At 40.7% G+C, this 13,639-nt stretch overlaps 1 protein-coding gene across 3 annotated transcripts in view; it reads right to left on the bottom strand.

Moving 5' to 3' along the window:
* EMB2083 (AAA-type ATPase family protein) overlaps positions 1 to 13,639 on the bottom strand; it is a 377,023-nt gene that overhangs the window by 80,004 nt on the left and 283,380 nt on the right. For 2 of the 3 annotated variants that reach the window (XM_089424030.1, XM_089424037.1), the window contains exons 9-10: positions 4,145 to 4,276; positions 3,943 to 3,999 (exon numbers count right to left, since the gene is read on the bottom strand). In XM_089424030.1, the coding sequence (XP_089280156.1) occupies positions 3,943 to 3,999; positions 4,145 to 4,276 (189 nt within the window). The remainder of the gene's footprint in view (positions 1 to 3,942; positions 4,000 to 4,144; positions 4,277 to 13,639) is intronic. The other variant, XM_089424043.1, reaches the window with a different exon arrangement.

Below are 13,639 nucleotides of genomic sequence, written 5' to 3'. Positions count from 1 at the left end.
GCAACCTCGGGGATTTGACGTGTGTGGGAGAGAGTCCCATGTATACAAATTAAAAAAGGCCTTATATGGACTTAACCATGCACCTCATGCATGGTAATCCATGACTAATGGGTACCTACTTGGATTAGGCTTCACCAAGAGTAAGGATGACTCAAACCTATACTATGTACTTGTTGAGGGTGAGTCGCTCATCTTGGTACTCTATGCTGAAAATTTCTTCCTAACAAGATCGAAGAAGCTCATAAGGATATGCAAGGAGGACCTTGCTTCGGAGTTCGAGATGCACATTAGGCTCATACACTACTTCTTGGGATTGGAGGTGTGTCAACAGCCAAGAGATATTTTCTTAGGGCAACACAAGTATGCAGTTGATATTTTGAGGAGATTCAGGATGGTGGATTACAGGCTAATGTCTACACCTATCATTACCAACCTAAGGAAGCTAAGTGCTTTTGAGAGCGGGTTGGTTGATCCCACCTTGTACAGGTAGTTGATCGAGTCCTTGATGTATCTAAATCAACACTAGGTTGAATACGTTTTTTGTTGTGAAAACACTCAACAAATTCATGGTGGAGCCAAGGAGAGCTCATTGGGTGGAAATAAAGCATGTGTTGAGGTACCCTCCATGTATAATGGAGTATGCATTGAGGTATGTTAAAGTTGAAGTGGAGTTACAAGGTTTCACAAATTCTAATTCAATCGGGAGTTCAATGCACAGGAAATCTACTTTTGGATGTTGTTTCAATCTGAGATCAATTATGATCTCATGGTATATAAAGAAGCAACACACAGTGGCACTTAGCTCAGTAGAGGTCGAGTGCATGACAACAAATTTGGCACGTTGTGAAAGCCATATGGCTTCGCAAGATGCTCACAAGATTATTTGGTCTTGAGATGAGGCCCACTATGATTCATTGTGACAACTAGAGTTCCACTAAGTTCTTTGAGAATCCAGTGTTTCATGGTACGTCCAAACATATAGATATTAGATACCAGTTCATTAAAGACGGGGTCCAAAGAGTTGTGACATTGCAGTACATCTCTATAGAGGAACGTGTAGCAAATATTCTCACCAAGCCTATACTGAAGGGGAAGTTTGTGTTTTACAGAGACATGTTGGGCATGATGGAGAATTCCTTCCTTGCTAGGACAGAGAGTTGAAGTTTTTGTAGCTTTGAAATATCTTCTACATAGGTTTGGTGTCATAACATGTAGAAGATATTTGATTGCCTCTTTAGGTGCTCGCTTGGAGTAAGTGATTTTATAATTTCTTTCCTAAGTTAACAAACTTTGGAAAGGGACAATAATTAATCTAATTATCATGGATTGTTAGGCCAAAGTTCTAAATAATAAATTACTTAAGTGACTTAGATATAATCTCAACCGTTGATGTCAAGTGAGGCTTAGGATTTAATCATCATCACTTAGGGGATTAGCGTTAAGGATTTTGGCTTAATGAAATTATAAATAAGGTTAAGGAAGAGGTGAAGACACACACATACACAAGTGGAAACAATTTTATCTAGAGTGAGGGGCTCAACTAGATTGAAAAGAAGTGAGGAGAAGTGAAACAAGGAATTTTGGAGGAAATTCGAGGAAGACAAGTTGTTGAAGAAGAGGGTCGAATTGTGGAGGAGGTCGAATTAACTAAGAAGGCTGATTTCTCTGGCGCATACGTGTCATACAAGACAAGGAGAAAGGGAGACCAATTTGTTGGTGAGAGAGGATAATTCTCCAAAGTCGATTTGCTTAAGGTGATTCACTTTCCAGAGTTCGAATTCTTTGAAGCCAATTTTCCTAGTGGGGCCAAGTTTCCAAGTGGCCAAGCTTGAAGAGGTCAACTTCCTTCCTTTTCTTGTCAAGGTCATGGTCACCATCTTGTGCTTCCTTTCTAAGTTCCTCATTTTCCTTTTTCAAATTACTTATCTCTTCTAGAGCAGCTACAAGTTTTGCCTTGAGATCTTCTTTGAGGTTTTCTTTATCTTTTAGGTCTTCCTTGCTCTTGGTGTCTTCAACTTTGCTTTCGGCCATCTTCTCTGGTTCTGAATCATCCTTCTGCTCTTGGCTTTCATTATTTAGTTTTATGAGCAAAAGACCTTTTTAATGAATATCTTGAAGATTCTTCCAAAGCTCTTTCGTTGATGAACATTTCTCCATTTTGACTTTTATAAGATCGGGTAGACCACTCAAGATTTCCTTTATCACTATTGCATTATGTTCATTGGACTCTTCTTCCATCATGCTTCTAGTAATCATTGATTCCCAAAATTCAAAACCTTGAGTCATTAGAAAGAATTTCATTCTACCCTTCCATACTTCAAAATTTGTTCCATTCAACATGGGGGCTTTGACTACCTTATTTTCATCTGACAAGCCTTGACAACGTCTTCAACAATGCCTTCAATCAATCTCCAATGTGCTTAGCTCATAAATGACAACTCTATCGATTGCAGAAGGTGTCTCCAAGACTCTTCATGTCACCCACGCTGAATTTTCAAGGTTACTCCATGAAGGCTTCAATCATACCTTCTTACAACCTTCTCAGTACTTCTTTGTCTGATATTTTCCAAACTTCAATGCCTTAGGGCTCCTTTCAAAGGTGTATTCAACATTTTTCTTCAAATTATTTCAAGGATGATCATTCAAATACTTCAAGGATGTTGCTCCCAAGAAGGTCTGAACAGTGCCCCAACAGTTCCACAATTAATGAGAATACATCAAATTTTGCTTCTGAAACAGTTACAAAGAATCCATTGATGAGTCTGCTATAAGATGAATTAGAATACTTCTTCAAGAAATTCTCCTTTAGGCCGGACGTAGTACTTCAATATAGGTTGAGACGTGTTGCTTCGATAGGACAGTAGTTTAATGCTTCAACAGAGGCCGATAAAATATTTCCACAGAGCCACAAATTACCCAGTCTACAGTTGTGCCAACATATGTATGATATAGGTCTGAAAGTGCAGAGATTGTTTTTGAATGGATCTTCAATAGAGAAACCCCTCCAAGTCATTTGATTCCCTCCAAGGCAATTCGAATTGCGCAAGTGCATTTTTCCACATGGGTGGCCCCCACCTTCCACTAGCAATTGAATTTAGCCTTCCTTTCTCCTAAGTTCCTAAGTCAAAATTGCTGGGTTATTTTACTTATCAAAATTTATGCAAAATTGTGGAGAGACCAAAACCTGTTACAAATTTATTTGGGAAGGGACATGACAATATATGTTACATGTTATAACATACAGTCTATATTTTGAAGATATGTATATAGACGAAACTTATGGAATATTTTATCTAAATCTCATCAAGAAATTCAAATTCAAATGGAATTTTGTCATCTTTGAACTTGAACCCGAACCTGAACCATGTGATTTTGGACTCATGTGTCAAGTGTACCCCAATGGATTCTCTTCGTGAAGTGTCTTTGAAAGAACCCCCATCAAGGCAACCATCCTCCTACACCTACGTTCTTCCCTTCAATGATGAAAAGTGCTCAATATGATAGAACAAGGTGCATGGCCTATGATTCTCTAATTCTCTCCACGTATCCTATAACTGTCACTTAACTCCAAATGTCTCCTGCTGTCATGGTGAGATAAGAAAGCCCATGATAATGCAAAATAAGGTTTGCATTTTCAGGCAGTAACAGAGCACTGGCTTGATTGGACTTCAACCAAACCCTATGAAACCATATCACACCCTAGCAGCCATCAGCAAAGCGATTTGACTGTCCTAACATCCTCAAATACAATTCATTTATTCCTTACAGACCTAAAATGCTTCATTGAAAGGACTGTATCAAGCAGGTTTCCTAGAAAGCTAGACTTAGAGTTTCGGATGATGTTTTAGCATAATAAGGTGGCTAGTGATTGCAAGCACGTGTTTAACTTGAACTACTACTCACATGAAGATTAACCCTGAAGGATCGGGAAAATTTGTCTACCTTTTTTGCACGTTCATAGCACATGTTAAGAATTCTCATTGCTTCCACATCAACTTCCTGAAACAGAAGAACCATAATTAGATATTGCACAAAAAAAATCTGATTTAGAAAATTAAGAGGCACATCTTCAAACTCAAGCTGCTCAATGAATGACTGACCAGCAGAAATCAATGCAAGAGAAGAGGGTAAAATGATAACATACATTGAGCCGATTCACTTCATACCAGCAGTCGTATAGCCCATAAAACTCTTCCTTATCGGAAAGTCCAGCAAATACAAGCTCTCGAGCAGCTGACCTAGCATTGTTTACTGTTTCTGCCCAAATTGTACATAACTGCAGTCATATGCCAGAATATTTTTGTCAAAACTACAATCTCGGTACATCTAAGAAATCTCAGAAACAAAAACCATAGCCAGGATACTAAGAGAAATACATAAAATAAAAATAGAGACAAATTTTCTTGCCTCACCAGGGCAAATTCTGGAAAACGAACAAAACATTTATTCAACAAATAAAAGGATGTGGTGTTGTGAATAAAATATATATAAAATAATAAAAATAATGTAAAACAATAATAATAATAAATAATGATTAATTAGTCGTGAATAGGCATGTCTCTAAAGATATGACCTTTTGAGAAGAGGTACCTGCCTAGGTATATAAGCAGGCCCTCACCCTCAATTGTAATCATCTCACTTGTATTCAAATATTTCTATATATAATTAACTGTCTTAAAATGGATGTCTTTGTCTTCGAAGTACTCTGAAGATTATTGCTGCTTATACGAACCTTGCTCGTTACATTGGTATCCGAGCATTCTTCTGACTATACAAACTTTGTTCATTACATTGGTAACAGAGCATTCGTCTGAGTATACAAACCTTGTTCGTTACATGTGGCCTATGTGAAACAAAGTTGCAGATCAGGTAATAGAACCATAGCACTGGGGGGAATAAGAATATTCTTTTTTTAAAGAGCAAGCCTTTCTTCTGCAACAAGTGAGAGCCAATCTGCCAACAGATACAATTTATAAAGAATAATATATATTGGTGCCTTTATCATAACATCCATTGCATACATATAGCAATATCTGGGAAGACTCTCGTTTAAATTTTGAGGTTTCTTACATTAGTGGGATGCAATCCAACTTCAATAATCCTGTAAATTTTTCAAACTATTTGAAATACCAGGACATTGTTAGTATTATTCTATACTAAGACTTACCCTGCCAAATGGTTAAAATTGAAAACCCGCCATCTGAACATGAAGAACTCGTTGCAGGAAAAAAACAACCTCTAACTAATATGGCATTCCTGTTCCACTCTTGTTTAAACTTTAAAATATTGTTGTTAGAAACACAAATTTCATTCCTTGGGACCTCATTTGTGTTTACTGGGCTTACCATCCTAGGGATTTAACTAAACGTAAGTAATAAGCTGCTTTCTCGCTCATTGTATTATTTATGGCAGCAATCACATGATTAGAACACTAACAAAAATAAAGCAATAGAAAAACACCATCACACCAATAGAGGCAGAAGGAAAGGAAGTCATCTGCCCACAACTGTGACATGACAGATGGCTAGCAAGGCAGTAACACTTAACGTGGGTATCAAATCAACTTCCTTGATAGACAATATTTGTTATATGAAACTAATAACTATCAACCATCCAACTGCTAATGAAAATTTGTCACAGTGCACTTCCTGACTATCCTAAATTGTGGAAATGAATAACATCATTCTTTTGTTGCCTACAAAAATGACAGTATGCTTATTCACATTCTCTTCCTAATTAACCTACATAGCTAATAAGAAAACTCATCAAAGAGAAATTTAGGAAGTTCAGAGAGTTGTTGCAAGTTACACAAAACAAGAACATCTAAGGGGGTGTTACACATTGTAATGTTTATTTAGTCCTCTGGGTTATATGGTAAAGTTCCAAAGCAAGTTATAAAGTTAGTTTATAGAATAAGCATATAATCTTAAGTTATAAAACTGAATTGTACACTACACTTAATTAGGCCATGACATGTTAAGAGAACTTTCTAATGGTGTGATTAGGCGAGTCACACACTTTTGCATGCCATTGAATATTGAAGGTGTTAACAGGGAATTTGCTCCAGACAGATTCAAAGCTACAATACAACAACTCTGTGAGTACTGTTACCACAAAATCTAGCAGAAGGGTGCAGAAAAGCTTAAGCCACAGTTTTATGGGCCTGATCGCATCATTAGGAGGATAGAAGAAGTGGCTTATCAATTGGAACTTCCAGAAGGAAGCAAGATACACTGTATTCCAAGTGTCTTGCTTGAAGAAGGCAGTTGGACTGCAGGTTGTCACTTCATCCGAGCTATCTCCCTTGGATGAGGCGGGACATTTGGTATTAATTCCTGAGGGGATTCTGGAGGTAAGAGAAAGAAGGCTGAGGAGCAGGGTGATCAAAGAATATCTTATATGATGGAAATATTTGCCTTCAGAAAATGCTACATGGGAGGGAAAACAAATATTGCAGCATCTAGGGCTAAAATTGCTTGAGGGCAAGCAATTTCAGGTGGGAAGGACTGTAATGTCCCCTATCTCATGAGCTAGAGACATGACTTCTGCTTGCCTAGTTATCCCCTAATAGGATAGAGGGAAGGAAAAATTGATCTAGGAGATCCATGGGAAAATTTACCCAATTTTTATAATATTAAATAAAAGGGTAAATAATAAATAATAAAAGTGGGCAAAGTATTTTTTTTAAAAGTCAAAAACGGCCAAAAGTCACTTAGGAAGAGAAAAGTGACTTCTTCAATAAAATAATATTAATAGAAGATCTAGCAGCTTGGATAAGTCTCATTGAAAGATTATAAAAGGACGATGGACCTCAATGATTGATCATTCTATTCCATCATATCTTATTGTCACTGGTGAGAGACTCAAACGAGATTCGATCTTGAGGGTTTCAAGCAGAATCATCTCTCTAGTTTCAGTGGATCTCCTGCCATGCTAGCTAGATTTCTTCTTTCTTCGGTGTATGCTAATTGCCACCCTAGTTGGATTAATTTTCTTTTTCATTCTCTGAAGATCTAATCATATTTGTTTGCAGGAAGCACCAGCATAGTTATTAAATTAGGTTGCAGAGCCTTACAGTCTCCAAGGGAGCTGAGTTCATTCTCTTTCCACGAAACGTCAAGCACCAAGATTTTAAAGATCAAATTCTGGAGCAAATTTGTCAAGGCCGAGTACACAGAAGTGAGGGACGATTTCATTGCCAGTTCCAGATCGAGTTCCTTTCCAAGATCAGATTGTCGAGACAGTTTCCTTCAAAGGCTGAAATAATTTGTCTAGCAGCAAGAGATCAAACTTCCAAGGAGATCATGATGGCATCTCTGGTTTATTTCTGAGTTCACAGTGCCAAGGATTCTTTATCAGCAGAGATCGAATAAATTGTTGATGTCGAATTAATTGTTGGTGTCAAGGTTAAAGAGGACATTCAATAGATTGAGGCTGAAATTATTGTTGTACCAAGAGAACAAATTATTTCGAGTTTGGTATCCAATCCAAACCCTCTTCCAAGCACCGTGTTCATCATCTTCAGATTTCTATGTGTGAAAAAGGATTTGGTGATCAAGATTGTCATGAAAGAAGGCCGAGTCCTCTCATTAATTCCTCCAAGCCATGTTCGGAAATTCTGGTACTAGAGACATCAATTTCTGCCACTAAGGGAGACCTAATTATCTTAGGAAAAGGCTGTGATTTATGTATCAAGCACCAACACTGGGAGACCGGGTAGTTCATGTATTGAAGACACAAACTTCGAAGGTTTTTAAGGCTGGCCGTATCCCTTTTTCCTGTAGCCAAATAGGCCAACTGATATTCAACTATAATCAATCTAGATCTGAAGATTTTCTCTTGGTTCAAGCTCATCTTTCTGTAGCCACTTGGTGGCCTAATCTTCTTGCATAGTGGGTTCGATTTTCTCAACAAATCTGAGCAAACTCCAGGTGTTTCCTTCCATTGGCACTGTAAACTTGACAATTGCTCTCAGATTGGAATTGTTCTTCAATGGCCTTGTAAAACAGTGATTTTTGCTCTCAATTGGAAATCAAATTTTCCTTAAGTCATTGACTGAAGTTTCTTTTCAAGTTTACTTACAAAATGTTTGTCAAAAGTTATGTTGTTAATTTTAGGTATGTTCTATGCTTAGAGCAATTTATTTCAATTTTCACAGTTAGCTCAATATCTTTTCCAGATTAGCAATCACATCAGCATTAAAGTAAACTGCAGATAGAACATAAAAATAAATCACAGTAGACAAGCCAAGACAAGAGGACACAAGATGTGGCACTAGCCAGGGGCAAACCCCAATGTGGGGAAACCCTTGATCAATTCTTCTTATATGTTCTTCAATAGTTCAGCAGAGAGAGAGAGAGAGATAGTACATTTAAAACAGAAGTCAAGACTATTGATTTGGGGTAGCATTGGATGTGTTCTAGCCACGAAACATGGTGGAGAGGTTGGGGCACATGCGATCTCCAATACCCAGAAAGGGTTTGAACAGATTCTAAACAGATCAGGAGATATTAAAATAATTAATATTTTAATGGAGTCCCTAAGTCTAAACTTAGGGAAAATAAAATATTAATGTGTATTAATATGAATCTATGTTAGAGTGGTCCAAAAGACATGGATCAAGCCAGATCTAATCTTAGCCGTTGATTAGGGACTTAATCTTGGCCATTGAAATGTCAACAGCAAAAGTATAAGAGGAGGCTTGAGGGTCACTTGGAGAATACACCAAAGTGATCAGTCATTCTATTCTCTAGAGCAGGGTTTGCTAAGAGAGATAGAATCAGTGATCGGGAGAGCAATTGAGGGGCATTGAGTACAGAGAAAAAAAGAGGGTAGAGATTGTGCCAAGAGAGATCAGGAAAGCAGGAGAAGTGGAAGAAGAAAGATCTCTCCAAGATCAAGTGCTTCCACTATGGGGAGATGGGTCATTATGCGACTCAGTGCCCAAGTTAGAAGAATAAGGGAGAGTATTCTGAGACTAAAACAGCGCCAACACAGGCAAAGAAGGCAGTTTTGACAGACGATGATTGTGCCATGAGTGCACACGCACCACTTGAACAGATGTGGGGAGACATAGAGCTGTAGTCAGATGGACTACAGGCGATGAGGGGCAGGATTCTTGAGTTACCGAGCCTCTTGGATTAGACCTTGCTACGGAAGCCTCGACGAGGAGTAGCAGGACTGGCTGAGTGGGTAGAGACGGATGCAGATGGAGTGATAGAGAGAGCTACAGTGCAGGAATCCTGAGACAGCGCAGAGCTAGCAGGCTGCAGCAGTGCGAGAGGCATAGGAGTGTCGCATCGGTGCAGGAAGGCACAAAGAGGTGTGCAACGGTGCAAGATGCAGAGAGTTGTTGCAGCAACACAGAGGTCAGAGAGAGGGAGCACTTGTCAGCGGCAGAGGGAGCTTCGACATCAGTGGGTATTTCTAGCCCAACAGGGAGGTCAGTTGGGAGATCAATTACTTACTTCTCAGTAACTGAGTTGGAGTGCAGCAGTGGGCAGCACGATGCAACATGATGAGAAGAGGTGCAGTGCAGATGGAGTGCTGGGAGAAAGGACCAACAACAGCACGAATGCAGAGGGAGCTGTCGTACAGATGCAGCAGTTGCAGTGGCAAAACAATGGGCAGCAGTACAGGAGGCAGCAGTGCAGAAGATGTTGGGCAGGAAGGACTAGCATCAGCACAGATACCGATGCTGGATGATCAGAGTAATACTCAGCGAGGAGTATTACTAGAGCACAGTCCTCGCTAAAAGGGAGTGTTGATTTGGGGTAGCACCAAATGTGCTCTAGACACGAAATTTGGTGGAGAGGTTGGGGCACATGAGATCTCCAATACCCAGAAAGGGTTTGGGCAGATTCTAAACAAATCAGGACATATTAAAATAATTAATATTTTAATGGAGTCCCTAAGTCTAAACACCTTTCTAGGCAATAACAGTGCAGCTCTCGGGCCGGATTACCAGCAGATTTGAGGAGGGCGTTCCATTGTTCATTTTGGGCTTTTGCTAGCTTGCCTAGAGCAAGCCCTGGTGCACACATTCCAACACCTTTTTGTACACCTCTTCCCATTTAATAAAATGAGTAGACAACACAATTTGGTTGCCAATTTTGTGGTATGATGGTCTGATTTAATTTGAAAGTGTTATTTTTATTGTCCGCTTTGCATAGCACTATTTTTCTTAGTTTGGAACATTCCACCCTCTTATTAGCTACCCCTGTACCCCAGCATGTGACCCAGGGCTGCCCCTTTTCATCCCTTACTTCATTCACCTATTTGTCACATGCCACTGCCTTTTGAAGGATGTACCTTGAATATTTTATCCCCTTTAGAAATAGAAACCACCTAATAGCATTCTTGGTTAACCCCATTTGGAGTTTAGGAGACATTGGCACATCTCAAAGCTCATTATGGAAGGGCATGCCATTATGAAGTCCATACCTGTGGTCCATGATTGGTAAGTTCATTCACTCGATTTCTCTAATAACTTGTTGTACTGGAAGGCTGGCCATTATGAAGTCCCCACCTATCATCCATGATTGGTAAGCTCATTCACTCGATTTCTCTAATGACTTGTTGTACTGGAAGGTTGGCCATTATGAAGTCCCCACCTATGGTCCATGATTGGTAAGCTCATTCACTCGATTTCTCCAATGACTTGTTGTACTGGAAGGCTAGGGGACGCATTGGATCTTATGCAAGATTGCAGATGGTCTCCATCTTGGGTTTGGTCTCCCTATACAGGGTCCTAATCCTCCAGAGGGCTACATTGGCACATGTAGGGTGTGCATTGAGAGCCATCAGCCTCCACAGCAGCTGAAAACACTCCATAGATCCCCACAACCATTCAGAGATTCCTCATGGTTCACTTATTGGACGAGGAAGATGCACCTGAAACATAATGTACAGTTTGCCCCAGACTTGCACCATACACTTGGCAGATGATCGAGGACTTGCACGATGATGTGTCATCATCTATACCATCATCCTAACCCTTGCAAGCGATCTACTATTGATTTTTGGTAGCATCAGATGTGCTCTAGCCATGACAATTGATGGAGAGGCTAAGGCACATGAGATCTCCAAGACCCAGAAATCGTTTGGAGAAATTCCACCCGAATGAAGAGATATTAAAATAGTCAATATTTTTAATGGGCTTCCTAACTCTAAACTTAGGAAAATTAAAATATTAATGTGTATTAATATAATATGGGTGAGAAAGTTCTAAATAATGAGGATCAAGCCAGATCTAATCTTAGCCATTGATTAGGGACTTAATCTCGGCCGTTGAATCGTCAACAGGAAAAGGATAAGAGGAGGCTTGAGGGTCAGTTGGAGACATGCCAAGAGAGATCAAGAATTCGATTTTCTGGGGTTGTGCTTGCTGAGGAAATCGAGCTAGAGATTTGTTGCAGTGAGGGGCAGTTCAGCAAGGGATTTCGATCCAAGGTTGAAGAATACATATCAGAGAGGCAACAGATTGCCGAAAGAGGCAGTGCAGAATCTAGGAGGGTTGACGCAGAGGCAGCCAGGGCTGACGTAGAGGCTAAGGAGGCCAGCGCAGAGGACGAATAGGGCCAAAGACGCTGATGCAGAGAGCTTCAGAGGCTGCGCCAAGGTGATCCTGTGGGACAAACCAAGAGCTAATTGGCGAACATAGAGCCAGAGAGTGTGACGCAGTTCCAGAGGAGTGCGTGGAAATGCTTTCGTTGTCCAGCACAAGGAACAGCTTGAGTCAATGTGGGATTGTTCATCCGGCTGCTGATCAGCAGGAATATCCATCTCCGAATAGAGGTATTGCTACCAAGGATATTCTCTGAAAGATGAGCCATTTCTCGCACCCTAGTTGTATTCAGAAATATGCTTAATAATAAAACCCTCTATATGTTGCACCGGTTTTCCCGAATTGGGTTTTTTCAGGGAAGATTGTCCAAAAATAACGGTGTCCCTTGTGTTGTCTCAGTTTATTTTAGTTGTTGATTTGTATATTTGTGAAAGTTGCATTTGTGTTTACTTCGATATTTATGCATTTAAAAAAATTGTTAATGTAAAGAACAAGCAGGAGATAGTAAACCAGACATTGCAGTAAGGGTTTTTGATGTGTTAGATTCTGAAATTTTCACATGGTATCAGAGCAATTACAAATCAAGGAGGACTGAAGACACTAATAGAAGAAATCTGAGGATTTGCAGCAAAGAAGCAATTGTCCTGAGAGACAGCGTTGCTCCAAAGCTGAAGAGGCAAGAGGAGTGACGCAGTGCAAAAACGGTGACGTAAAGGCTCACGCAATGCCTGCGTCAGCATTCTGAGCCAGGAGGGGAAGACGCAATAGCTAGGAGGAGCCCACGCAGTAGCTGCGCCAGCTATCCACGCAAACACAGAGACAGAGGGGGGCCAGATCAGGCCTACGCAGTGCCCGGTCATCTTTCTCAGCCAGGAAGGATTGACGTTGTGCCCCAGAGGAGCTAATGCAACTCCCATTTTGATTGCGTAGAGCCAAAAGGGCTCGATTCTTCAGTTGCTGAGGCTAAGGAAGTTGTTCATATTGTGATTTAAGGAGCTAGTGGGACGTTGTTTCCGTCAGTGCAGAACAATGTCTAAGGAGATGGAACCAAGGTAGAGGGAAGCACTACCTCGACGGATTTCTAGCCAAGAAATCCAGATCCGAGTTGCAACAGCAAAGGGGGATCGGAGAGGAGTGATTCAACAGTGGGCAGGAGGATTTCCAGTAGGGAAATCAAGACTCAGAGGGAGTCTAGTGGAGAAGAGAAGAGATGGCAATGAACAGATTAAGGGATCAGGACAGACTGGACAGGTCTTCCAATCTGGAAGGCCAAGATCCTAGCAATCTTGGATAAACATCGCATCAAGGACTATGCCTTGAAAATCGTAGTTGTCCCAGTTGACCCTAATGCAAATGAGAAGTATGAGGAGGTCATGGCAAAGGCGAAATGCATGATCCTAGACGGGGTCAAGGATTATGTCATACCACATATTGCTGAGAAGAACACAACAAATGAGATGTGGCAGACGATGACCACCTTATACCAGGGCCCTTCCGTGCCGCAGAAGATGTTATTGGAAAATCAGCCGAGGTCAGATTAGATGCAAAAAGGACAGGAGATGGATCACTTCCTCCTCAAGTTGCAAGGAATTTGCGACCAGCGTACTTTCATGGGGTCTACACCGGATCCAGAGTTTATGGTCAGCACTGCTCTGAATGCAGTCTCCAAGGACTGTGAGACGTTTGTCCAAAGCATTTTGGGCAGAGCGACTCTCCCCAATTGGGAAGAGATGTGGGCAGCTCTTCAATAGGAAGAGATCAGGAGGTTGACCAAGGTGGGGAGTAGTGGTAAGGGAGTTCGAGTCAAGAAAGAGGAGGAGGAGGATGTGGCTCTAGAATTTGCAAGACAACAAGGGAAGAGGAAGAAGAAGGACATATTCAAGGTCAAGTGGTTCAATTGTGGGGAGCTGAGACATTATGCATCTCAGTGCCCTAGGAAGAAAGGCAAGGGAGAAGCTTTTGACTCAAAGGCAGCTCCAGCAAAGGCAAAGAAGGATGTCGAGACTGACGACGATTGTGCCATGAGTGTTCATGCACCTCTAGAGAAGAGGTGGGGTGACATCGAGTTGTAGT

Source organism: Pinus tabuliformis, chromosome 6 (genome assembly GCF_031772625.1).
Source record: "Pinus tabuliformis cultivar Carrire ecotype Pingquan chromosome 6, CPIR1, whole genome shotgun sequence".
In the NCBI taxonomy this organism is placed as follows: domain Eukaryota; kingdom Viridiplantae; phylum Streptophyta; class Pinopsida; order Pinales; family Pinaceae; genus Pinus; species Pinus tabuliformis.
Note: the sequence above shows the minus strand (reverse complement) of the source record. Positions and strands in the feature narration are given on the sequence as shown.